This window comes from Nyctibius grandis, unplaced genomic scaffold (assembly GCF_013368605.1).
Source record: "Nyctibius grandis isolate bNycGra1 unplaced genomic scaffold, bNycGra1.pri scaffold_126_arrow_ctg1, whole genome shotgun sequence".
Classification (NCBI taxonomy): Eukaryota; Metazoa; Chordata; class Aves; order Nyctibiiformes; family Nyctibiidae; genus Nyctibius; species Nyctibius grandis.
This window is the reverse complement of record NW_027167499.1, coordinates 1-25,053: the sequence shown is the minus strand read 5'-3', so window position 1 is coordinate 25,053 and position 25,053 is coordinate 1. Positions and strand designations below refer to the sequence as shown.

At 60.7% G+C, this 25,053-nt stretch overlaps 1 protein-coding gene across 1 annotated transcript; it reads left to right on the top strand.

The window, feature by feature from the left end:
• Positions 1-4,824: 4,824 nt before the first annotated feature.
• Positions 4,825-23,864, top strand: LOC137677290 (myosin-7-like; the record flags this gene model as incomplete). Its single annotated transcript, XM_068424583.1, has 31 exons — positions 4,825-5,019; positions 7,238-7,381; positions 8,587-8,743; positions 8,890-8,917; positions 9,521-9,629; positions 10,033-10,125; positions 10,212-10,275; positions 11,404-11,502; positions 11,630-11,733; positions 11,808-11,946; positions 12,633-12,751; positions 12,835-12,984; positions 14,171-14,341; positions 14,422-14,731; positions 14,814-14,881; positions 14,984-15,071; positions 15,163-15,280; positions 15,376-15,499; positions 16,124-16,260; positions 17,244-17,370; positions 17,454-17,582; positions 17,663-17,905; positions 18,697-18,873; positions 18,961-19,106; positions 19,210-19,300; positions 20,586-20,975; positions 21,047-21,173; positions 21,283-21,401; positions 22,264-22,460; positions 23,450-23,633; positions 23,699-23,864. Coding segments are annotated over exons 1-31 (4,513 nt in total), but the record flags the coding sequence as incomplete, so codon positions are not given.
• Positions 23,865-25,053: the final 1,189 nt, after the last annotated feature.

Below are 25,053 nucleotides of genomic sequence, written 5' to 3'. Positions count from 1 at the left end.
TGGAGAAAATTTGGGAGGAAATAGGGAAAAAATGGGGAAATTTGGGAAAAAACAGGAAAATTGGGGAAAATCGGGGGAAAATCAGGGGAAAATAGGGGGAATTTGGGGGGAAATCAGGAAATTTGGGGGGAAAAAATGAGGAAACCGGGGGAAAATGGGAAAATTTGAGGAAATTTGGGGGAAATCAGGAAATTTGGGGGGAAATCAGAGGAAAACCAAGGAAATTTGGGGGAAAATCGGGAAAAATGGGGGAAATCAGGGGAAAATAGGGGAAATTTGGGGGAAAAATTGAGGAAACTGGGGGGAAATGGGGAAAACTGGGGGGAAATAGTGAAAAATGGGGAAATTTGGGGCTAAATCGGGGAAATTTGGGGGAAAATCAGGAAAACCGGGGGGAAATAGGGGAAATTTGGGGGAAAAATCGAGGAAACTGGGGGGAAATAGGGAAAATTTGGGGAAATTTGGGGGGAAATCAGGAAATTTAGGGGAAATTGGGGGGGAAATCAGGGGAAAAACAAGGAAATTTGGGGGGAAATCAGGAAAACTGGGGAGAAATAGGGGAAATTTGGGGGGAAATGGGGAAAACTGGGGAAATTTGGGGGAAAATCAGGAAATTTGGGGGGAAATTGGGGGAAAAATCGAGGAAACTGGGGGAAAATGGGGAAATTTGGGGGAAATCAGGAAAACTGGGGGGAAATAGGGGAAATTTGGGGAAAATCAGAGGGAAACCAAGGCAATTTGGGGGAAGATGAGGAAATTTGGGGGTAAATCGGGAAATTTGGGGGGAAATAGGGAAAATTTGGGGAAATTTGGGGGGAAATCAGGAAAAAACAAGGAAATTTGGGGGAAAATCAGGAAAACTGGGGAGAAATAAGGGAAATTTGGGGGAAAATTGGGGAAATTTGGGGGGAAATCGGGAAAATTTGGGGAAATTTGGGGGGAAATCAGGAAATTTGGGGGGAAATCGGGGGAAAACCAAGGAAATTTGGGGGAAATGGAGAAAATTCGGGAGGAAATAGGGGAAAAATGGGGAAATTTGGTGGAAAATCAGGAAATTTGGGGGAAATCGGGGGAAAACCAAGGAAATTTGGGGGAAAATTGGGGGTAAATAGGGAAAAATTGGGGGGAAAAGAGGAAAATTGGGGGGAAATTTAGGGGGAAAATCATGAAAACTGGGGGGAAATTGGGAAAAATTGGGGAAATTTGGGGGAAAAATCGAGGAAACTGGGGGAAATAGGGAAAATTTGCGGAAATTTGGGGGGAAATCAGGAAAATTGGGGGGAAATTGGGGAAATTTGGGGGGAAATGGGGAAATAGGGGTGGGGGTCCCTTCCGGGGGGGTCTGTGGGGCAGCCCCATACATGGGCCGGGCGCAGCTGCCGCGCGGGGGGGGGGGGGGGGGTGGGGGGGTCCCAAAATATCCCCTTGTGGGGGAGGGGAACAAAGGGGGGGGGAGGGGGGGGCCCCACCTGTCCTTTGTCCGTCCGCCCCCCCCCCCCCCGCGCGCCTTTGGGCTGACCTCATCCATCCCATAATAGACCCTATGGGGGCCCCTATGGGGCTGGGGGGTCGCTATGGGGTGGGGGGAGTCGCTATGGGGCTGGGGGGGCGCTATGGGGCAGGGGGGGTCGCTATGGGGCTGGGGGGTCGCTATGGGGCAGTAGGGGGCGCTATGGGGCAGGGGCGCCCCATAGGGGTCCCGGTGTCCCCACGGGGGGGGTGGCCCCGTCCGTGTCCCCCCCCCGCCCCCCCCCCGGTGACGCGGGTGTGGGGGGAGGGGGAGGAGGGGGGATATAACGGGGGGGACACTGGAGGGGGGTCAGAGACTGGGAAGGTGGGACTGGGGGGACTGGGGGGGACTGAGGGGGACTGGGGGGGATTGGGGGGGACTGGGAGGGAACTGGGGGGGACTGGGATGAGACTGGGAGGGACTGGGAGGGACTGGGAGGGACTGGGAGGGGACTGGGGGGGACTGGGGGGGGACTGGGAGGGACTGGGAGGGACTGGGAGGGACTGGGGGGGACTGGGAGGGAACTGGGAGGGACTGGGAGGGACTGGGAGGAACTGGTGGGGACAGGGAGGGACTTGGGGGGAACTGGGATGAGACTGGGAGGGACTGGGAGGGACTGGGAGGGGGCTATGGGGGAACTTGAAGGGACTGGGAGGAACTGGGAGGGACTGGGGGGGACTGCGAAGGGGTTGTGGGGGGACTGGGAGGGACTGGGAGGGACTGGGGGGGGACTGGGGAGGGACTGGGAGGGTCTATGGGGGGACTGGGGGGCACTGGGGGGGCACTGGGAGGGACTGGGGGGGACTGGGGTGGAGTTATGGGGGGCTATGGGGCAACTGGGAGGGACTGGGAGGGACTGGGAGGGGGCTGGGAGGGACTGGGGTGGGGTTATGGGGGGCTATGGGGCAACTGGGAGGGACTGGGAGAGACTGGGAGGAACTGGGAGGGACTGGGAGGGGGCTGTGGGGGGACTGGGAGGGACTGGGAGGGCACTGGGAGGGTCTATGGGGGAACTGGGAGGGACTGGGAGGAACTGGGAGGGACTGGGGGGGACTGCAAAGGGGTTGTGGGGGGACTGGGAGGGACTGGGAGGGACTGGGGGGGGACTGGGGGGCACTGGGGGGGCACTGGGAGGGACTGGGAGGGACTGGGAGGGAGATGGAGGGAGACAAGGGGGAGTGGGGGGGACTGGGAGTGAACTGGGATGAACTGGGATGAACGAAGACACTGGGATGGACTGGAAGGGAACTGGGAGGGACTGGGAGGGGGCTGTTGGGGGACTGGGAGGAACTGGGAGGGACTGGGGGGGACTGGGAGGAACTGGGAGGGGACTGGGAGGGACTGGGGGGGACTGGGAGGGACTGGGGAGGGGTTATGGGGGGCTATGGGGCAACTGGGAGGGACTGGGAGGGGGATGTGGGGGGACTGGGAGGGACTGGGATGAGACTGGGAGGGACTGGGAGGGAACTGGGAGGGAACTGGGAGGGACTGGGAGGAACTGGGGGGGAACTGGGAGGGACTGGGAGGGACTGGGAGGGGGCTGTGGGGGGACTGGGATGAGACTGGGAGGAACTGGGAGGGACTGGGAGGGAACTGGGAGGGAACTGGGAGGGACTGGGAGGGACTGGGGGGGAACTGGGAGGGACTGGGAGGGCACTGGGCGGGACTGGGAGGGCACTGGGAGGGACTGGGGGGGACTGGGGGGCACTGTGAGGGACATACTGGGACATACTGGGACATACTGGGGGGTTCTTCATATCCCGGACCAGGACCAGTGACCCCCGAATCAGCACCGTGACCCCAGAGAGAGGTGGGCTGGGCACTGGGAGGGACTGGGAGGGACTGGGAGGGGACTGGGAGGGGACTGGGGGGGGACTGGGAGGGACTGGGGGGGGACTGGGAGGGACTGGGATGGACTGGGAGGGACTGGGAGGGGGCTGGGGGGGACTGGGAGGGACTGGGGAGGATCTGGAGATGATGGGACCACCAAGGAAGGACTTGGGATGGGCCAACTGGGAGGAACTGGGAGGAACTGGGAGGAACAGAGGAGGGTTGGGACCACCAAGGAGGGACCTGGGGTGGAGCTGGGTCAATCAGGAGGAACTGGGAGGAACTGGGAGGAACTGGGAGGAACTGGGAGGATCTGGAGTTGATGGGACCACCAAGGGAGGACTTGGAATGGGGTCTACTGGGAGGAACTGGGAGGAACTGGGAGGAACTGGGAGGAAGAGAAGAGGGTTGGGACCACCAAGGATGGACTTGGGGTCAACCAGGAGGAACTGGGAGCACTGGGGAGGAACTGGGAGGAACTGGGGAGGATCTGGAGATGATGGGACCACCAAGGGAGGACTTGGAATGGGGCAACTGGGAGGAACTGGGAGGAACTGGGAGGAACTGGGAGGAAGAGAAGAGGGTTGGGACCACCAAGGATGGACTTGGGGTCAACCAGGAGGAACTGGGAGGAACTGGGAGGAACTGGGGAGGATCTGGAGATGATGGGACCACCAAGGAAGGACTTGGGATGGGGCAACTGGGAGGAACTGGGAGGAACTGGGAGGAACTGGGGAGGAACTGGAGATGATGGGACCACCAAGGATGGACTCAGGGTGGAGATGGGTCAACCAGGAGGAACTGGGAGGAACTGGGAGCACTGGGGAGGAACTGGAGATGATGGGACCACCAAGGAAGGACTTGGGATGGGCCAACTGGGAGGAACTGGGAGGAACTGGGAGGAACTGGGAGGAACAGATGAGGGTTGGGACCACCAAGGATGGACTTGGGGTGGAGATGGGTCAACCAGGAGGAACTGGGAGGAACTGGGAGCACTGGGGAGGATCTGGAGATGATGGGACCACCAAGGAAGGACTTGGGATGGGGCAACTGGGAGGAACTAGGAGGAACTGGGAAGAACTGGGGAGGGACTGGGAGGAACTGGGAGGAACTGGAGATGATGGGACCACCAAGGATGGACTCAGGGTGGAGATGGGTCAACCAGGAGGAACTGGGAGGAACTGGGAGCACTGGGGAGGAACTGGAGATGATGGGACCACCAAGGAAGGACTTGGGATGGGGCAACTGGGAGGAACTGGGAGGAACTGGGAGGAACTGGGAGGAACTGGAGATGATGGGACCACCAAGGATGGACTCAGGGTGGAGATGGGTCAACCAGGAGGAACTGGGAGGAACTGGGAGCACTGGGGAGGATCTGGAGATGATGGGACCACCAAGGAAGGACTTGGGCTGGGCCTACTGGTCGGAACTGGTCTGAACTGGTCCGAACTGGTCTGAACTGGTCCGAACTGGTCCCCAGCGCCATGCCCGAGGTGGAGCTGCCCGAGCTGGGCGCGGCCGCCCCGTTCCTGCGCCCGGGCGAGCACGCGGCCGCCCCGGGCCGCCCCTTCGACCCCCGCCGGGACGTCTTCGTCCCCGACCCCGCCCACGAGTTCGTCCGGGCCACCGTGGTCACGCGCCAGGGGGCCACCGTCACCGCCCAGACCGAGCACGGCCAGGTGGGCGGGGCCGGGGGACACCTAGAACCCATCAAACCTTCTGGAGAACCCATGGGGCACCTAGAACCCATCAAACCTTCTGGAGAACCCATGGGGCACCTAGAACCCATCCCACCTTCTCCAGCACCCAAAGGTCACCCACGCCCCATCCCACCTTCTCTACCCCTTGAGGGACACCTAGAACCCATCCCACCTTCTGGAGAACCCAGGGGACACCTAGAACCCATCAAACCTCCTGGAGAACCCATGGGGCACCTAGAACCCATCCCACCTCCTGGAGAACCCAAGGGGCACCTAGAACCCATCCCACCTTCTGGAGAACCCATGGGGCACCTAGAACCCATCAAACCTCCTGGAGAACCCAAGGGGCACCTAGAACCCATCCCACCTTCTGGAGAACCCAGGGGACACCTAGAGCCCATCCCACCTTCTGGAGAACCTAAAAAACTTCTAGAACCCATCCCATGTTCTCCAGCACCCATGGGGCACCTAGAACCCATCCCACCTTCTGGAGAACCCAAGACACACCTAGAACCCCTCCCACCTTCTCCACCTCTTGAAGGACACCCAGACCTTCTCCAGCACCCAGGGGACACCCAGGCCCCAAACCACCTTCTCTACCCCTTGAGGGACACCTAGAACCCACCCCACCTTCTGGAGAACCCATGCGACACCTAGAACCCCTCCCACCTTCTGGAGAACCCATGGGGCACCTAGAACCCATCCCACCTTCTCCAGCACCCAAAGGTCACCCAGGCCCCATCCCACCTTCTCTACCCCTTGAGAGACACCTAGAACCCATCCCACCTTCTGGAGAACCCATGGGGCACCTAGAACCCATCAAACCTCCTGGAGAACCCATGGGGCACCTAGAACCCATCAAACCTTCTGGAGAACCTAAGAAACTTCTAGAACCCATCCCATGTTTTCCAGCACCCATGGGGCACCTAGAACCCATCCCACCTTCTGGAGAACCTAAGGGACACCTAGAACCCACCCCACCTTCTGGAGAACCCAAGACACACCTAGAACCCATCCCACCTTCTCCAGCACCCAGGGGACACCCAGGCCCCATCCCACCTTCTCTACCCCTTGAGAGACACCTAGAGCCCATCCCACCTTCTGGAGAACCTAAGAAACATCTAGAACCCGTCCCACCTTCTCCAGCACCCAGGGGACACCTAGAACCCCTCCCACCTTCTGGAGAACCCATGGGACACCTAGAACCCATCCCACCTTCTGGAGAACCCAAGGGGCACCTAGAACCCATCCCACCTTCTGGAGAACCCATGGGGCACCTAGAACCCCTCCCACCTTCTGGAGAACCTAAGAAACATCTAGAACCCGTCCCACCTTCTCCAGCACCCGTGGGGCACCTAGAACCCATCAAACCTCCTGGAGAACCTAAGGGACACCTAGAACCCATCCCACCTTCTCCAGCACCCAAGGGACACCCAGAACCCATCCCACCTTCTGGAGAACCTAAGAAACATCTAGAACCCGGTCACCTTCTCCAGCACCCAGGGGACACCTAGAACCCATCCCACCTTCTCCACCCCTTGAGGGCCCCCCAGACCTTCTCCACGACCCAGGGGACACCTAGAACCCATCAAACCTCCTGGAGAACCCAAGGGGCACCTAGAACCCATCCCACCTTCTCTATCTCTTGAGGGACACACAGACCTTCTCCAGCACCCAAGGGACACCCAGGCCCCCAACTACCTTCTCCACCCCTTGAGGGACACCCAGATCTTCTCCACGACCCAGGGGACACCTAGAACCCATCAAACCTCCTGGAGAACCCAAGGGGCACCTAGAACCCATCCCACCTTCTCTATCTCTTGAGGGACACACAGACCTTCTCCAGCACCCAAGGGACACCCAGGCCCCCAACTACCTTCTCCACCCCTTGAGGGACACCCAGACCTTCTCCAGCCCCCAGGGGACACCCAGGACCCATCCCACCTTCTGGAGAACCCATGGGGCACCTAGAACCCATCCCACCTTCTCCACCCCTTGAGGGCCCCCCAGACCTTCTCCATGACCCATGAGACACCTAGAAGCCATCCCACCTTCTGGAGAACCCAAGACACACCTAGAACCCATCCCACCTTCTCCACCCCTGGAGGGCCCCCCAGCCCTTCTCCACCCCCCAGGGCCCCCCCCACCCCACGGGAGGGGACAACCCGCCCCCCCCCCACCTCTCCGCCCCCCGCAGACGGTGACGGTGCCCGAGGAGCAGGTGACGCAGCAGAACCCGCCCAAGTTCGACCGCATGGAGGACATGGCCACGCTGCCCTTCCTGCACGAGCCCGCCGTGCTGCACAACCTGCGCCAGCGCTACGCCGCCTGGATGATCTACGTGAGTTTGGGGGGCCACCATGGCCTCCAGAACCTCCATGGGCCTGCTCCAGGCCCCTGGGGCCACCTACAACCTTCTCCAGACCCTTTGGGTCACCTAGAACCTTCTCCTGACCCCTGGGGCCACCACGGCCTCCACATCCCTCCTAGGACCTCCATGGGCCTTCTCCAGACCCCTGGGGCCACCACGGCCTCCAGAACCCGCCCAGAACCTCCATGGGCCTTCTCCTGACCCCTGGGGCCACCACGGCCTCCACATCCCTCCTAGGACCTCCATGGGCCTGCTCCAGGCCCCTGGGGCCACCTAGAACCTTCTCCAGGCTACTTGGGCCACCTACACCCAAGATGTCCCATCTCCAGACCCCTGGGGCCACCTAGAACCTTCTCCAGGCCCCTTGGGCCACCTCCAACCTTCTCCAGACCCCTGGGACCACCTAGAACCTTCTCCAGACCCCTGGGGCCACCCAGACCCAAGATGTCCCATCCCTGGACCCCTTGGACCACCTAGAACCTTCTCCAGACCACTTGGGCCACCTAGAACCTTCTCCAGACCCCTTGGGCCACCTACACCCAAGATGTCCCATCTCCAGACTCCTGGGGCCACCTAGAACCTTCTCCAGACCCCTGGGGCCACCCAGACCCAAGATGTCCCATCCCTTGACCCCTTGGACCACCTACAACCTTCTCCAGACCCTTGTGGCCACCTCCAACCTTCTCCAGACCCTTGTGGCCACCTACAACCTTCTCCAGGCCCCTTGGGCCACCTAGAACCTTCTCCAGGCCCCTGGGGCCACCTAGAACCTTCTCCAGACCCCTTGGGCCACCTAGAACCTTCTCCAGACCCTTTGGGCCACCTACAACCTTCTCCAGACCCTTTGGGCCACCTACAACCTTCTCCAGACCCCTGGGGCCACCCAGACCCAAGATGTCCCATCCCTGGACCCCTTGGGCCACCTAGAACCTTCTCCAGACCCTTTGTGGCCACCTCCAACCTTCTCCAGACCCTTTGTGGCCACCTAGAACCTTCTCCAGACCCCTTGGGCCACCTCCAACCTTCTCCAGACCCTTTGTGGCCACCTAGAACCTTCTCCAGACCCCTGTGGCCACCTCCAACCTCCTCCATCCCCCTGGGCCCGCCCGTCCCCGGTGCGGCGGCCATCTTGGTGAGGTGGCCCCTCCTGACCTTGACCCCCACGTTGTCCCCAGACCTACTCGGGGCTCTTCTGCGTCACCGTCAACCCCTACAAGTGGTTGCCCGTCTACAGCGCCCAGGTGGTGGCCGCCTACCGGGGCAAGAAGCGCGGCGAGGCCCCGCCCCACATCTTCTCCATCGCCGACAACGCCTACCAGAACATGCTGACCGGTGGGGGGCGGGGCCTGCGGGGTGGGGCGGGACACGTGGGGTGGGGCCTGGGGGGGGTGGGGGGTCTTCAGGTGGGACCTGGGGGGGGTGGGACCTTCCAGGTGGGACCTCCAGAACCTCACCCATGGTCCTCCTCGTCCCACCAGACCGCGAGAACCAATCCATCCTCATCACGTGAGTGAGCTCGGCACGCCTAAGCCCCGCCCACAGGGAAGCCACGCCCACCATAAGCCCCGCCCACCCATAAGCCACGCCCACCACAAGCCCCACCCACTCCATAGCTCCACCCATGGGTCCACCACCATGGACAACCTCCATCACCTTGGTGGCTCCTTGGAGATCCATCATCTAGGCCCCGCCCACCACAAGACCCGCCCACCACAAGCCCCGCCCACCCATAAGCCACGCCCACCCAAAGCCCCACCCACTCCATAAGCCCCACCCCACCCATGGGTCCATCACCATGGACAACCTTCTCCTCCACCACCTTGATGCCTCCTTGGAGATCCATAGTCTAAGCCCCGCCCACCATAAGCCCCGCCCACCAGTAGCCCCGCCCACCACAAGCCCCTCCCACCATAAGCCCCGCCCACCCAAGCCCCACCCACTCCATAAGCCCCTCCCCACCCATGGGTCCACCATCATCAACCTCCTTCTCCACCACCTCAACGTCCCCTTGGAGATCCACCATCTAGGCCCCGCCCCCCACGAAGCCCCGCCCCCAGCTCCATAGCCCCGCCCCCTGACCCCCCCCAAAGCCTCACTCTGATTGGCCAGCGGCGAGTCGGGGGCGGGCAAGACGGTGAACACCAAGAGGGTCATCCAGTACTTCGCCGTCATCGCCGCCATCGGCGACCGCGGCCGCAAGGAGGCGGGGCCGGGCAAGGTGAGGGGCGGGGCCGGGGGGGCGGGGCCAGCGATGCCACGCCCACCCCACCAGGCCCCCAACCAACCACAACCTCAACCACCCAACCATGACCCAACCATGACCCAACCACGCCCCCCATGACCCAACCACACCCCCATTGGACCAACCACGCCCCCCATGACCCAACCACGCCCCCACCCAACCACCCAATCACCGTGATGGCCCCGCCCACCCAACCACGCCCCCAATGACCAACCACACCCAACCCAACCCAACCACGCCCCCCATGACCCAACCACGCCCCCCATGACCAACCACCCAACCATGACCCCAACCAACCACCCAACCACTTGATGGCCACGCCTACCCACCCCCACCCAATCCCCGCTGGCCCCGCCCACCCCTGGCCCCGCCCACCCAGGGCACCCTGGAGGACCAGGTCATCCAGGCCAACCCCGCCCTCGAGGCCTTCGGCAACGCCAAGACCCTGCGCAACGACAACTCCTCCCGCTTCGTGAGTGGGGGGCGGGGCTTGGGGGGGGCTGGGCCAATGGGGTGGCAGCCTGGGGGCGGGGCTTACCCAGCGCCGCCCTCCCATAGGGCAAGTTCATCCGGATCCACTTCGGGGCCACCGGGAAGTTGGCGTCGGCCGACATCGAGACCTGTGAGTGGGACATGGGTGGGGGCGTGTCCCACCACCTCATGGCTCCGCCCACCTCCCCGTGGCTCCGCCCACCTCCTCATGGCCCCGCCCACCTCCTCAGGGCTCCACCCACCTCCTTGTCCCACCACCATCTCTCCATCTCCTCCTCTTGGTGTCTCCAGCTCCTCCTCCATCTCCTCGTGTCTCCATCCACCTCTTCATCCATGTTCTCCTCCATCTTCTCATCCCACCACCCATCTTCTCCTCCATCTCCATCTCTTGGTCCCTCCATCTCCTCCAACTCCATCTCCTGGTATTTCCATCTTGTCCATCTCCACCTCTTGGTGTCTCCATCTTCTTCTCCATCTCCTCCTCCATCTCCACCATCTCCATCTCTTGGTGTCTCCATCTCCTCCATCTCCTCCTCTTGGTGTCTCCACCTCCTCCTCCATCTCCTCGTGTCTCCATCCACCTCTTCATCCATGTTCTCCTCCATCTTCTCATCTCCTCCTCCATCTCCTCCTCTTGGTGTCTCCATCTCCTCCTCCATCTTCTCCATCTCCATCTCTTGGTGTCTTCATCTCCTTGTGTCTCCATCCACCTCTTCATCCATGTTCTCCTCCATCTCCACCTCTTGGTCCCTCCACCTCCTCCATCTCCTCCTCCATCTCCTCGTGTCCATCCACCTCTTCATCCATGTTCTCCTCCATCTCCACCTCTTGGTGTCTCCATCTCCTCATCCATCTCCACCTCTTGGTCCCTTCATCTCCTTCATCTCCTCCTCCATCTCCAACTCTTGGTGTCTCCATCTCCACCTCTTGGTGTCTCCATCTCCTCCATCTCCATCTCTTGGTCCCTTCATCTCCTCCTCCATCTTCTCCTCCATCTCCACCTCTTGGTGTCTCCATCTCCTCCATCTCCAACTCTTGGTGTCTCCATCTCCAACTCTTGGTGTTTCCATCTCCTCCATCTCCACCTCCTGGTCCCTCCATCTCCTCCTCCTGGTCCCTCCATCTCCTTCATCTCCTCCTCCATCTCCTCCTCTTGGTGTCTCCATCTCCTCCATCTCCATCTCTTGGTCCCTCCATCTCCTCCATCTCCCCCTCCTGGTCCCACCACCTCCTCCACCTCCTCCTCTCCCCACCCCAGACCTCCTGGAGAAGTCCCGCGTCATCTTCCAGCTCAAGGCCGAGCGGAACTACCACATCTACTACCAGATCCTCTCCAACAAGAAGCCGGAGCTGCTGGGTGAGGCCCCACCCATGGACCTCTGACCCCACCCATGGACCTCTGACCCCACCCATGGACCCCCTGACCCCACCCATGGACCTCTGACCCCACCCATGGACCTCCTGACCCCACCTTCTCCTGGCAGACGTCATGCTGGTGACCACCAACCCCTACGACTACGCCTTCATCTCCCAAGGGGAGACCACGGTGCCCTCCATCGACGACGGCGAGGAGCTGCTGGCCACCGACGTGAGACGGGGGGCCACCACGATGGGTGGGAGATGCTTGGAGAAGACCTCACCCCATGGTTTCCACCTCCACAGAGCGCTTTCGACGTCCTGGGCTTCACCCAGGAGGAGAAGACCTCCGTCTACAAGCTGACGGGCGCCATCATGCACTTGGGCAACATGAAGTTCAAGCAGAAGCAACGGGAGGAGCAGGCGGAGCCCGACGGGACCGAAGGTCCCACCATGGTCAAGGGGGTGGGGTCTGAGGTGGGGTGGGACCTCCTGGGGGGTGGGACCATCTCCTCCTCCATCTCCTCCATCTCCATCTCTTGGTGTCTCCATCTCCTCCATCTCCATCTCCTCCATCTCCACCTCTTGGTGGTGGGACCTCCTGCTTGGTGGGACCTCCTGCTTGGTGGGACCATCTCCTCCTCCATCTCCTCCATCTCCATCTCTTGGTGTCTCCATCTCCTCCTCCATCTCCACCTCCTGCTTGGAGGGACCTCCTGCTTGGTGGGACCATCTCCTCCTCCATCTCCTCCATCTCCATCTCTTGGTGTCTCCATCTCCTCCTCCATCCCCACCTCCTGCTCGGTGGGACCTCCTGGGTGGTGGGACCTCCTGCTCGGTGGGACCTCCTGGTTGGTGGGACCATCTCCTCCATCTCCATCTCCTCCATCTCCACCTCTTGGTGTCTCCATCTCCTCCATCTCCACCTCTTGGTGTCTCCATCTCCTCCTCCATCCCCACCTCCTGCTTGGTGGGACCTCCTGCTCAGTGGGACCTCCTGCTCGGTGGGACCTTCTGGTTGGTGGGACCTCCTGGTTGATGGGACCTCCTGGTGGTGGGATCTCCTGGTTGGTGGGACCTCCTGCTCGGTGGGACCTCCTGGAGGTCCAACCCCCGCCGTTGTGTCCTCAGAGGCGGACAAGGCGGCCTACCTCATGGGCTTGAACTCGGCCGACCTCCTCAAGGGCTTGTGCCACCCCCGGGTCAAGGTGGGCAACGAGTACGTCACCCGGGGGCAGAACGTCCAGCAGGTGAGGAGGGCGCAGCCCACCCCCCCCCACAAAGACCTCCACCTCCTCCGAGGAGGACGCCGAGCCGTGGTGACGTCCCCCAGGTGACCTACGCCGTGGGGGCCTTGGCCAAAGCCGTCTACGAGAAGATGTTCAACTGGATGGTGACGAGGATCAACAACTCCCTGGAGACCAAGCAGCCGCGGCAGCACTTCATCGGCGTGCTGGACATCGCCGGCTTCGAGATCTTCGACGTGAGGGCCCCCATGGGGGGGTGGCCTGGGCCCCTGGAGGCCCTCGGGGCGTCGGTTGAGACCGTTGGGTCTTGGGTTGACCCCATTGGGTGTTGAGTTGACCCCGTTGGGTCTTGAGTTGACCCTGTTGACCCCGTTGGGTGTTTGGTTGACCCTGTTGGGTCTTCAGTTGACCCTGTTGGCCCTGTTGGGTCTTGAGTTGGCCCCGTTGGGTCTTCAGTTGACCCCCTTGGGTGTTGAGTTGACCCCGTTGGGTCTTCAGTTGACCCTGTTGGCCCTGTTGGGTCTTGAGTTGGCCCCGTTGGGTCTTCAGTTGACCCCCTTGGGTGTTGAGTTGACCCCATTGGGTGTTTGGTTGACCCTGTTGACCCCCTTGGGTCTTGAGTTGACCCCACTGGGTCTTCAGTTGACCCCATTGGGTCTTCAGTTGACCTCATTGGGTCTTGAGCTGACGGCATTGGGTGGTCAGTTGACCCTGTTGGGTGTTTTGTTGACCCTGATGATCCCATTGGGGCTTGAGTTGACCCCGTTGGGTCTTGAGTTGACCCTGTTGGGTCTTGGGTTGACCCCGTTGGGTCTTGAGTTGACCCCCTTGGGTGTTGTCTTGACCTCATTGGGTGTTGTCTTGACCCCACTGGCTGTTGAGTTGAGACTGTTGGGTCTCCAGTTGACACCATTGGGTGTCCAGTTGACCCCGTTGAGTGTTGAGTTGACCCCATTGGGTGTCCAGTTGACCCATTGAGTGTTTGTTTGACCCTGTTGGGTCTTGAGTTGACCCTGTTGACCCCATTGGGTGTCCCGTTGACCCCATTGGGTCTTCAGTTGACCCCACTGGGTGTCCAGTTGACCCCACTGGGTGCCCAGTTGACCCCGTTGACCCCATTGTGCGTCCCGTTGACCCCACTGAGTGTCCAGTTGACCCCGTTGACCCCATTGGGTGTCCAGTTGACCCCGTTGACCCCATTGGGCATCCCGTTGACCCCACTGGGTCTCCAGTTGACCCCGTTGACCCCATTGGACGTTCTGTTGACCCCATTGGGTGTTGAGTTGAGCCCGTTGGGTCTTGAGTTGACCCTGTTGATCCCATTGGGCGTCCCATTGACCCCATTGGGTGTCCAGTTGACCCCGTTGCCCCCCTTGGGTGTCCAGTTGCCCCCGCTGACCCCCTTGGCCGCCCCCTCCCCAGTTCAACAGCTTCGAGCAGCTCTGCATCAACTTCACCAACGAGAAGCTGCAGCAGTTCTTCAACCACCACATGTTCGTGCTGGAGCAGGAGGAGTACAAGAAGGAGGGCATCGAGTGGGAGTTCATCGACTTCGGCATGGACCTCCAGGCCTGCATCGACCTCATCGAGAAGGTACCGCCCCCCCGCGGCCTCCTGGAGAACCATCCACCCGTAGGTGGCCACCGCGGCCAACGAGGCCTTCTCCTGGGCAGCCCATGGGCATCATGTCCATCCTGGAGGAGGAGTGCATGTTCCCCAAGGCCACGGACATGACCTTCAAGGCCAAACTCTTCGACAACCACCTGGGCAAGTCGGCCAACTTCGCCAAGCCCCGCAACGTCAAGGGCAGGCCCGAGGCCCACTTCGCCGTGGTCCACTACGCTGGCACGGTGGACTACAACATCCTGGGGTGGCTGCAGAAGAACAAGGACCCCCTCAACGAGACCGTGGTGGGGCTCTACCAGAAGTCGGCCCTCAAGCTCTTGGCCAACCTCTTCGCCAACTACGCCGGGGCTGACGCGCGTAAGGGGCGCCCCAACCCTTTCCCCGTGGGCCCCCCGAGGTTGTCCTCGCCTTCACCTGTCCCACCCTTCTGCCCCACCAGCCATGGAGAAGGGGAAGGGAGCCAAGAAGAAAGGTTCCTCCTTCCAGACGGTCTCCGCCGTGCACCGGGTGAGGCGCTGAGGGCCGGCGGTGGCCACCGGGGTGGACAAGGTGGCCTAGGCCGCGTGGTGGGGCAAGTTGGGGGTCTTCATCCCCTCCTCCACCCCCCAGGAGAACCTCAACAAGCTGATGACCAACCTGCGCTCCACCCACCCCCACTTCGTCCGCTGCATCATCCCCAACGAGACCAAGTCTCCCGGTGAGCCAATCGCCGAGGGGGGGCGGGACCAAAGCCAGGCGCCCCCCGGTGGTGATTGGACCTCGACCCACCAATCACGACGGCCCCCCAGGTGTGATGAACAACGCGCTGGTGATGCACCAGCTCCGCTGCAACGGGGTCCTGGAGGGCATCCGCATCTGCCGCAAGGGCTTCCCCAACCGCGTCCTCTACGGGGACTTCCGCCAGCGGTAGGGCGTGGCCAAGGTGGTGGGGGGGGTGGTGGGGGGTGGACAACCCCGCCGGGGGCCTCATCTCGGGGTGTCCCGTCTTCTCCTGCCGCCAGGTACCGCATCCTGAACCCCGCGGCCATCCCCGAGGGGCAGTTCATCGACAGCCGCAAAGGCGCCGAGAAGCTCCTGGGCTCCCTCGACATCGACCACAACCAGTACAAGTTCGGGCACACCAAGGTGGGGGCACGTGGGATGGGGGCCCACCAGCCACGTGGTCACGTGGACCCCATGGTCCCACCAGCCACCAGGTCACATGGACCCTGTGGCCCACCATCCACAAGGTCATGTGGGCTGGGGTCCCACCACCCACCAGGTCACGTGGACCCTGTGGTCCCACCACCCATGAGGTCACATGGTCTTGGGTCCCACCACCCACAAGATCATATGGACCCTGTGGTCCCACCATCCACAAGGTCACGTGGTCTTGGGTCCCACCACCCACGAGATCACATGGACCCTGTGGTCCCACCACCCACAAGGTCACATGGGGTTGGGTCCCACCATCCATGAGGTCACATGGACCCCGTGGTCCCACCACCCACAAGGTCACATGGACCCCGTGGTCCCACCATCCACCAGGTCACATGGACCCCGTGGTCCCACCAGCCACAAGGTCACGTGGTCTTGGGTCCCACCACCCACGAGATCACATGGACCCCATGGTCCCACCACCCACCAGGTCACCTGGACCCCGTGGTCCCACCACCCACGAGGTCAAGTGGACCCCACGGTCCCACCACCACCGTGTCCACCAGCCTCCCTCCATCCACCCCCACCCCCAACCTTCCTCTCTCCTCCAAGGTCTTCTTCAAGGCCGGGCTCCTGGGGCAGCTGGAGGAGCTGCGGGACGAGCGCCTCGCTCGCATCATCACCCGCCTGCAGGCCCAAGGCCGCGGGTTCCTCTCCCGCCAGGAGTTCCAGAAGATCCTGGAGCACTGGTAGGTGGAGGAGGTGGTGGTGGGGTCTGCATTGGGGTGGAGACACTCTGGTTGAGTTGAAGGAGATGGGTTGGGTTGAAGAGTCCCCAATTGGTTGGATTCAGTCCAAGAGTCTTCTGCTCTTTGTGCTGGGTTGGGTTGAGTTGAAGACTCTCCAGCTGGTTGGGTTGGGTTGAAGGGTCTCCAGCTGGTTGGGTTGAAGAGTCTCCAGCTGGTTGAGTTGAAGAGTCTCCAGCTGATTGGGCTGAGTTGAGTTGAAGGGTCTCCAGCTGGTTGGGTTGAAAAGTCTCCAGCTGGTTGGGTTGAGTTGAGTCGAAGAGTCTCCAGCTGGTTGAGTTGGGTTGAAGGGTCTCCAGCTGGTTGAGTTGAGTTGAGTTGAGTTGAAGAGTCTCCAGTTGGTTGAGTTGAGTTGAAGAGTCTCCAGCTGGTTGAGCTGAAGAGTCTCCAGCTGATTGAGTTGAGTTGAAGAGTCTCCATCTAGAAGAGTTGAGTTGAAGGGTCTCCAGCTGGTTGGGTTGGGTTGAAGAGTCTCCAGCAGGTTGGGTTGGGTTGGGTTGAGTTGAAGAGTCTCCAGCTGGTTGAGTTGAAGAGTCCCCAGCTGGTTGAGTTGGGTTGAGTTGGGTTGAAGGGTCTCCAGCTGGTTGAGTTGAAGAGTCTCCAGCTGGTTGGGTTGAGTTGAGTTGAGTTGAAGAGTCTCCAGCTGGTTGGGTTGAGTTGAGTTGAGTTGAAGAGTCTCCAGCTGGTTGAGTTGGGTTGAAGGGTCTCCAGTTGGTTGGGTTGAAGGGTCTCCAGCTGGTTGGGTTGAGTTGAAGGGTCTCCAGCTGGTTGGGTTGGGTTGAGTTGAAGAGTCTCCATCTAGATGAGTTGAGTTGAAGGGTCTCCAGCTGGTTGAGTTGAGTTGAAGAGTCTCCAGCTGGTTGAGTTGAAGGGTCTCCAGTTGATGGGTTGGGTTGAGCTGAAGGTTCTCCTGTGCCCCACCGCAGGGACTCGCTCCTGGTGATCCAGTGGAACGTCCGGGCCTTCATGGGGGTCAAGAACTGGCCGTGGATGAAGCTCTTCTTCAAGATCAAGCCCTTGCTGAAGAGCGCCGCGACGGAGAAGGAGATGCAGGTGGGCGGGGCCGGAGAGGACAGGGCCAAGGGTGGGTGGGGCCATGGAGGAGGACTCATGGAGGACCTTCGTGCCTCCTGCAGACCATGAAGGAGGAGTTTGGGCGGCTGAAGGAGGCCCTGGAGAAGTCGGAGGCGCGGCGGAAGGAGCTGGAGGAGAAGATGGTGTCCATGCTGCAGGAGAAGAACGACCTCCAGCTCCAAGTGCAGGCCGTGAGTGCCGTCGCCCCACGTCCAGGTGGGCGACCACCACCCACCCACCACCCCACCTCACCCACCGCCCCCCACCGCAGGAGCAGGACAACCTGGCCGACGCCGAGGAGCGCTGCGAGCAGCTGATCAAGACCAAGCTGCAGCTGGAGGCCAAGGTGAAGGAGCTGACGGAGCGGCTGGAGGAAGAGGAGGAGACGGGCGCCGAGCTGACGGCCAAGAAGAGGAAGCTGGAGGACGAGTGCTCGGAGCTCAAGAAGGACATCGACAACCTGGAGCTGTCCCTGGCCAAGGTGGAGAAGGAGAAACACGCCACCGAGAACAAGGTGAGGGCGGGGAGAGGCCTCGGCCTCCAGCTGAGGAGGCTCAAGGCAACGTGGCCAGGTTGGGTTGAGAAGAGCCAAGATGGTTGGGTTGAGGAGGCCCAAGATGGTTGGGTTGGGTTGAGAAGCCCCAACATGGTTGGGTTGGATTGGGTTGAGGAGCCTCAAGATGATTGGGTTGGGTTGAGGAGCCCCAAGATGATTGGGTTGGGTTGAGGAGCCCCAAGGCTTGTTGGGTTGAGTTGAGAAGACCCAACACGGTTGGGTTGAGAAGACCAAGGCTGGTTGGGTTGGGTTGAGAAGACCCAACATGGTTGGGTTGGGTTGAGGAGGCCCAATATGGTTGGGTTGAGGAGCCCCAAGGCTGGTCGGGTTGAGTTGAGAAGACCCAAGGCTTGTTGGGTTGGGTTGAGGAGGCCCAAGATGGTTGGGTTGAGGAGCTTCAAGGCTGGTTGGATTGAGCTGAGAAGACCCAAGAGAGTTGGGTTGGGTTGAGTTGGGTTGGGTTGGGTTGAGAAGAGCCAAGATGGTTGGGTTGAGTTGAGGAGCTCCAAGATGGTTGGGTTGAGAAGACTCAAGGCTGGTTGGATTGAGCTGAGAAGACCCAAGACAGTTGGGTTGGGTTGGGTTGAGGAGCCCCAAGATGGTTGGGTTGGGTTGAGAAGACCCAAGGCTGGTTGGCTTGAGCTGAGGAGACCAAAGATGGTTGGGTTGGGTTGGGGAGGCCCAAGATGGTTGGGTTGGGTTGGGTTGAGGACCCCCAAGCTGGAGCCCTGCTGCTTCTCCCCCTTCAGGTCAAGAACCTGACGGAGGAGATGGCCGGGCTGGACGAGAGCATGGCCAAGCTCAGCAAGGAGAAGAAGGCCCTGCAGGAGGCCCACCAGCAGGCGCTGGACGACCTGCAGGCCGAGGAGGACAAGGTCAACACCTTGGCCAAGGCCAAAGTCAAGCTGGAGCAGCAAGTGGACGACGTGAGTCCTGGTCCCTTGAGGGGTGAAGGTCCCACCAGGGGGGTGGCATTGGGGGCGGGGCTGACGGGTCTCTGGCCCCGCCCACAGCTGGAGAGCTCGCTGGAGCAGGAGAAGAAGGTCCGCATGGACCTGGAACGGGCCAAGAGGAAGCTGGAAGGGGACCTGAAGCTGGCCCAGGAGAACATCATGGACCTGGAGAACGACAAGCAGCAACTGGACGAGAGGCTGAAGAAGTAGGGCCCCGCCCACCTCCCCCCTCTCTACCCACAATGCCGCTCTCCCCCGAGGACCCACGAGCGTGGTGGGACGGCGTTTCTCCTCCCCACCCCACCCCAGGAAGGACTTTGAGCTCAACGCGCTCAACGCCAAGGTCGAGGACGAGCAGGCGGTGGCGGCCCAGCTCCAGAAGAAGCTCAAAGAGCTTCAGGTGAGGCGGGGTCCGGCTGGGGGCGGGGCCAGCCGGGGGGAGGAGCTGGGGTGGGGTGAAGAGTCTCCAGCTGGTTGGGTTGGGTTGGGTTGAGTTGAAGGGTCTCCAGTCTGTTGCATTGACTTGGGTTGGGTTGAAGAGTCTCCAGTTGCTTGGATTCGGTTGGGTTGAAGAGTCTTCTGCTCTTTGTGTTGGGTTGGGTTGAGTTGAAGAGTCTCCAGCTGGTTGAGTTGAGTTGAAGAGTCTCCAGTTGATCAGGTTGAAGAGTCTCCAGCTGGTTGGGTTGAGTTGAAGAGTCTCCAGCTGGTTGGGTTGGGTTGAGTTGAGTTGAAGAGTCTCCAGTTGGTTGAGTTGAAGAGTCTCCAGCTCGTTGTGTTGGGTTGGGTTGAGTTGAAGGGTCTCCAGTCTGTTGAGTTGACTTGAGTTGAAGAATCTTCAGCTGGTTGAGTTGAGTTGAAGAGTCTCCAGCTGGTTGGGTGGAGTCGAAGAGTCTCCAGTCGGTTGAGTTGAGTTGAAGAGTCTCCAGCTGGTTGAGTTGAAGGGTCTCCAGTCTGTTGAGTTGACTTGAGTTGAAGAGCTTCCAGCTGGTTGGGCGGACTTGAGTTGAGTTGAAGAGTCTCCAGTTGATCAAGTTGAAGAGTCTCCAGCTGGTTGGGTTGGGTTGAGTTGAAGAGTCTCCAGTCTGTTGAGTTGAATTGAGTTGAAGAGTCTCCAGTCGGTTGAGTTGAATTGAGTTGAAGAGTCTCCAGTTGGTTGAGTTGGGTTAGGTTGAGTTGAAGGTTCTGCAGTCTGTTGAGTTGACTTGAGTTGAAGAGTCTCCAGCTGGTTGGGCGGACTTGAGTTGAGTTGAAGAGTCTCCAGTTGATCGAGTTGAAGAGTCTCCAGCCGGTTGAGTTGGGTTGGGTTGAGTTGAAGGGTCTCCAGTCTGTTGAGTTGACTTGAGTTGAAGAGTCTCCAGCTGGTTGTGTGGATTTGAGTTGAGTTGAAGAGTCTCCAGCTGGTTGTGTGGACTGGAGTTGAGTTGAAGAGTCTCCAGTTGATCGAGTTGAAGAGTCTCCAGCCGGTTGAGTTGGGTTGGGTTGAGTTGAAGGGTCTCCAGTCTGTTGAGTTGACTTGAGTTGAAGAGTCTCCAGCTGGTTGTGTGGACTTGAGTTGAGTTGAAGAGTTTCCAGTTGAATTGAGTTGAAGAGTCTCCAGCCGGTTGGGTTGAGTTGAAGATTCTCCAGCTGTTGGGTGGCACCGTGTGGACGCGCCGGGCGGAGCCAACCCCGCATGTCCCCCGCAGGCGCGGCTGGAGGAGGTGGCGGAGGAGCTGGAGGCGGAGCGCGCGGGCCGGGCCAAGGCCGAGAAGGTCCGCGGGGACCTGGCGCGGGAGCTGGAGGAGCTGGGCGAGCGGCTGGAGGAGGCCGGCGGGGCCACCACGGCCCAGCTGGAGCTCAACAAGCGGCGGGAGGCGGAGCTGCTGCGGCTGCGGCGGGAGCTGGAGGAGGCCACGCTGCGGCACGAGGCCACCGCGGCCGCGCTGCGCCGGAGGGGCGCCGAGGGGGCCGCCGAGCTGGCCGAGCAGGTGGACGCCCTCCAGCGCGCCCGGCAGAGGCTGGAGAAGGAGAAGAGCGACCTCAAGGTGGAGCTGGACGACCTGGGGGCCAGCGTGGAGCAGCTGCTCAAGGCCAAGGTGGGAGCGGGGTGTCCGACCACCGAGGGGCGCCACCGCGCTGTCCCCTGTCACCTTCTCCCCGTCTCCAGGCCACCCTGGAGAAGACCTGCCGCGCCGTCGAGGACCAGATGAGCGAGCACCGCGCCAAGGCCGAGGAGGCCCAACGCGCCGTCAATGAGCTCAGCACCCAACGGGCCAAGCTCCTGACGGAGAACGGTGAGGGGGCCTTGGGGGGGTCTCCAGCCAATGGTTGTCCACCTTCCCCCCTTGGGTGGCCTTGGGGGGGGTCTCCAGCCAATGGTTGTCCACCTTCCCCCCGCCCCAGGTGAGCTCTCCAGGCAGCTGGAGGAGAAGGAGGCCTTCGTCAACCAGCTGACGCGAGGGAAGGTCACCTCCACCCAGCAGCTGGAGGACCTCAAGAGGCAGCTGGAGGAGGAGACCAAGGTAGGGATGAGGTGGGGAGGTGGGTGGGGGGACTTCTCCCCACCTCCCAAGGTCAAGGGTGAGGGTTGGGGTGGTCTAAAGGAGGTCTAGGGGAGGTTGGAGATGGGCGGGAGGAGGTTGGGGTGGTCTGAAGAAGGTCTAGAGAAGGTTGGGGTGGTCTGGAGAAGATCTAGAGGAGGCTGAGGTGGTCTAAAGGAGGTCTAAGGAAGGTTGGAGATGGTCTGGAGGAGGTTGGGGTGGTCTGAAGAACATCTAGAGGAGGTTGGGGTGGTCTGAAGAAGGTCTAGAGAAGGTTGGGGTGGTCTGGAGAAGATCTAGAGGAGGTTGAGGTGGTCTAAAGGAGGTCTAAGGAAGGTTGGAGATGGTCTGGAGGAGGTTGGGGTGGTCTGAAGAACATCTAGAGGAGGTTGGGGTGGTCTGGAGGAGACCCGAAGAAGGTTGGGGTGGTCTAAAGAAGGTCTAAAGAAGGTTGGAGATGGTCTAGATGATGTTGGGGTGGTCTAAAGAAGGTCTAGGGAAGGTTGGGGTGGTCTAGAGAAGGTCTAAGGAAGGTTGGGGTGGTCTGAAGAAGGTCTAGAGGAGGTTGGGGTGGTCTGGAGAAGGTCTAAGGAAGGTTGGGGTGGTCTGGAGAAGGTCTAAGGAAGGTTGGGGTGGTCTAAAGAAGGTCTAAGGAAGGTTGGAGATGGTCTGGATGAGGTTGGGGTGGTCTAAAGGAGGTTGGAGGAGGTTGGGGTGGTCTGGAGGAGGTCGGGTGAGGGTCTACAGAAGGTCTGGTTGGGTTGGGGTGACGCAGACCAGCTCTTAGTGACCTGGAGCACCCCAAGGGGGCCCCAGTTGACCCATGGTCCCACCTTGTCCCCAGGCCAAGAGCGCGCTGGCCCACGCGCTCCAGTCGGCCCGGCACGACTGCGACCTCCTGCGGGAGCAGCACGAGGAGGAGGCGGAGGCCAAGGGCGAGCTCCAGCGGTCGCTCTCCAAGGCCAACGCCGAGGTGGCCCAGTGGAGGACCAAGTACGAGACGGACGCCATCCAGCGCACCGAGGAGCTGGAGGAGGCCAAGTGAGTCGGCCCCACCGCGGGCGCCGAGGGGCTCCCGGAGGGGGTGGGAGCTGCTCGGGGGTGGCCGGTGGCCACCTCAAATGGCCACCAGCCAGGACGTTGGGCCTTGTCACGCTGGGTAGATCTAGAGCCCGGTTTGAGGGCCTAGAACCTCCATTGGGGGCCTAGAACCTCTGTTGAGGGCCTGGAACCTCCGTTGAGAACCCTAGAGTCTCCAGTTGGTTGGGTTGAAGAGTCTCCAGCTGGTTGAGTTGAAGAGTCTCCAGCTGGTTGGGTTGGGTTGAGTTGACTGGTCTCCAGTCTCTTGCGTTGACTTGGGTTGGGTTGAAGAGTCTCCAGTTGGTTGGGATGGGTTGAGTTGAGTTGAAGGGTCTCCAGTCTGTCACATTGACTTGGGTTGAAGAATCTCCAGTTGATTGGGTTGAAGAATCTCCAGCTGGTTGAGTTGAGTTGAAGAGTCTCCAGCTGGTTGGGCTCAACTGAGTTGAAGAGTCTCCAGTTGATGGAGTTGAAGAGTCTCCAGCTGGTTGGGTTGGGTTGAGTTGAGTTGAAGGGTCTCCAGTCTGTTGCGTTGACTTGGGTTGAGTTGAAGAGTCTCCAGCTGGTTGGGTTGACTGGGGTTGGGTTGAAGAGTCTCCAGCTGGTTGGGTTGGGTTGAGTTGAAGAGTCTCCAGTCTGTTGCGTTGGCTTGAGTTGGGTTGAAGAGTCTCCAGCTGATTGAGTTGACTTGGGTTGGGCTGAAGAGTCTCCAGCTGGTTGGGTTGGGTTGAGTTGAGTTGAAGAGTCTCCAGCTGGTTGAGTTGAGTTGAAGAGTCTCCAGTTGGTTGAGTTGAAGAGTCTCCAGATGGTTGGGTTGAGTTGACTTGAGTTGAAGAGCTTCCAGCTGGTTGAGTTGACTCGAGTTGAGCCGAAGGGTCCCTCTGGGGGCCGCCCAACGGCGGTGGAGCTCCTGGGGCCGGTGGTCACCCGTGTCCCCCTCCGTGGGGCAGGAAGAAGCTGGCGCAGCGGCTGCAGGAGGCCGAGGAGGCCGTGGAGGCCGCCAACGCCAAGGGCTCCTCCCTGGAGAAGACCAAGCACCGGCTGCAGGGCGACATCGAGGACCTGGCGGCCGAGCTGGAGAGGTCCCAGGCCGCCGCCGCCGCCCTGGACAGGAGGCAGAGGAGCTTCGACAAGGTGGGTGCGGGCGGGGGGGTGGGGGGGACACGGGGGGACACGGGGTGACACCAGCCTGGCCCCAGGTGGTGGCCGAGTGGAAGCAGAAGTGGGAGGAGGCGCAGGCGGAGGTGGAGGCGGCGCAGAAGGAGGCCCGGGCCCTCAGCACGGAGCTCCTCAGGCTGAGGAACGCCCACGAGGAGGCGCTGGAGCACCTGGAGACCTTCAAGAGGGAGAACAAGAACCTGCAAGGTGGGAGCGGGGCGGGTGGGGGGTCTGGAGGGGGTTGGGGTGGTCTGGAGAAGGTCTAGAGGAGGTTGGGGTGGTCTGGAGAAGGTTGGGGTGGTCTGGAGGAGGTTGGGGTGGTCTGGAGAAGGTCTAGAGGAGGTTGGGGTGGTCTGGAGAAGGTCTGAAGAAGGTTGGGGTGGTCTAAAGAAGGTCTAAAGAAGGTTGGAGATGGTCTAGATGATGTTGGGATGGTCTAAAGAAGGTCTAGAGAAGGTTGGGATCGTCTAGAGAAGTTTGGAGATGGTCTGGAGGAGGTTGGGGTGGTCTGGAGAAGGTCTAGGGGAGGTTGGGGTGGTCTAAAGAAGGTCTAGAGAAGGTTGGGGTGGTCTGGAGGAGGTTGGGGTGGTCTGAAGAAGGTCTAGAGAAGGTTGGGGTGGTCTGGAGAAGGTCTGAAGAAGGTTGGGGTGGTCTAAAGGAGATCTAAGGAAGGTTGGGGTGGTCTAGAGAGGGTCTAGAAGAGGTTGGAGATGGTCTGGAGGAGGTTGGGGTGGTCTGGAGGAGATCTAGGGGAGGTTGGGGTGGTCTAGAGAAGGTCTAGAGGAGGTTGGAGATGGTCTGGAGGAGGTTGGGGTGGTCTGGAGAAGGTCTAGAAGAGGTTGGAGATGGTCTAGAGAAGGTTGGGGTGGTCTGGAGGAGGTTGGGGTGGTTTGAAGAAGATCTAGAGGAGGTTGGAGATGGTCTGGAGAAGGTCTAGAGGAGGTTGGGGTGGTCATGGGGAGGTTTGGGTGGTCCGAAGAAGGTCTAGGGAAGGTTGGAGATGGTCTGGAGGAGGTTGGGGTGGTCTGGAGGAGGTTGGGGTGGTCTAAAGAAGGTCTAGGGGAGGTTGGGGTGGTCTGGAGAAGGTCTAGGGGAGGTTGGGGTGGTCATGGGGAGGTTGGGGTGGTCCGAAGAAGGTCTAGGGAAGGTTGGAGATGGTCTGGAGGAGGTTGGGGTGGTCTGGAGGAGGTTGGGGTGGTCTAAAGAAGGTCTAGGGGAGGTTGGTGTGGTCTGGAGAAGGTCTAAGCAAGGTTGGGGTGATCTGGAGAAGGTCTAGGGGAGGTTGAGGAGGTCTGGAGAAGGTCTAAGCAAGGTTGGGGAGGTCTGGAGAAGGTCTAGAGAAGGTTGGAGATGGTCTGGAGGAGGTTGGGGTGGTCTGGAGAAGGTCTAGGGGAGG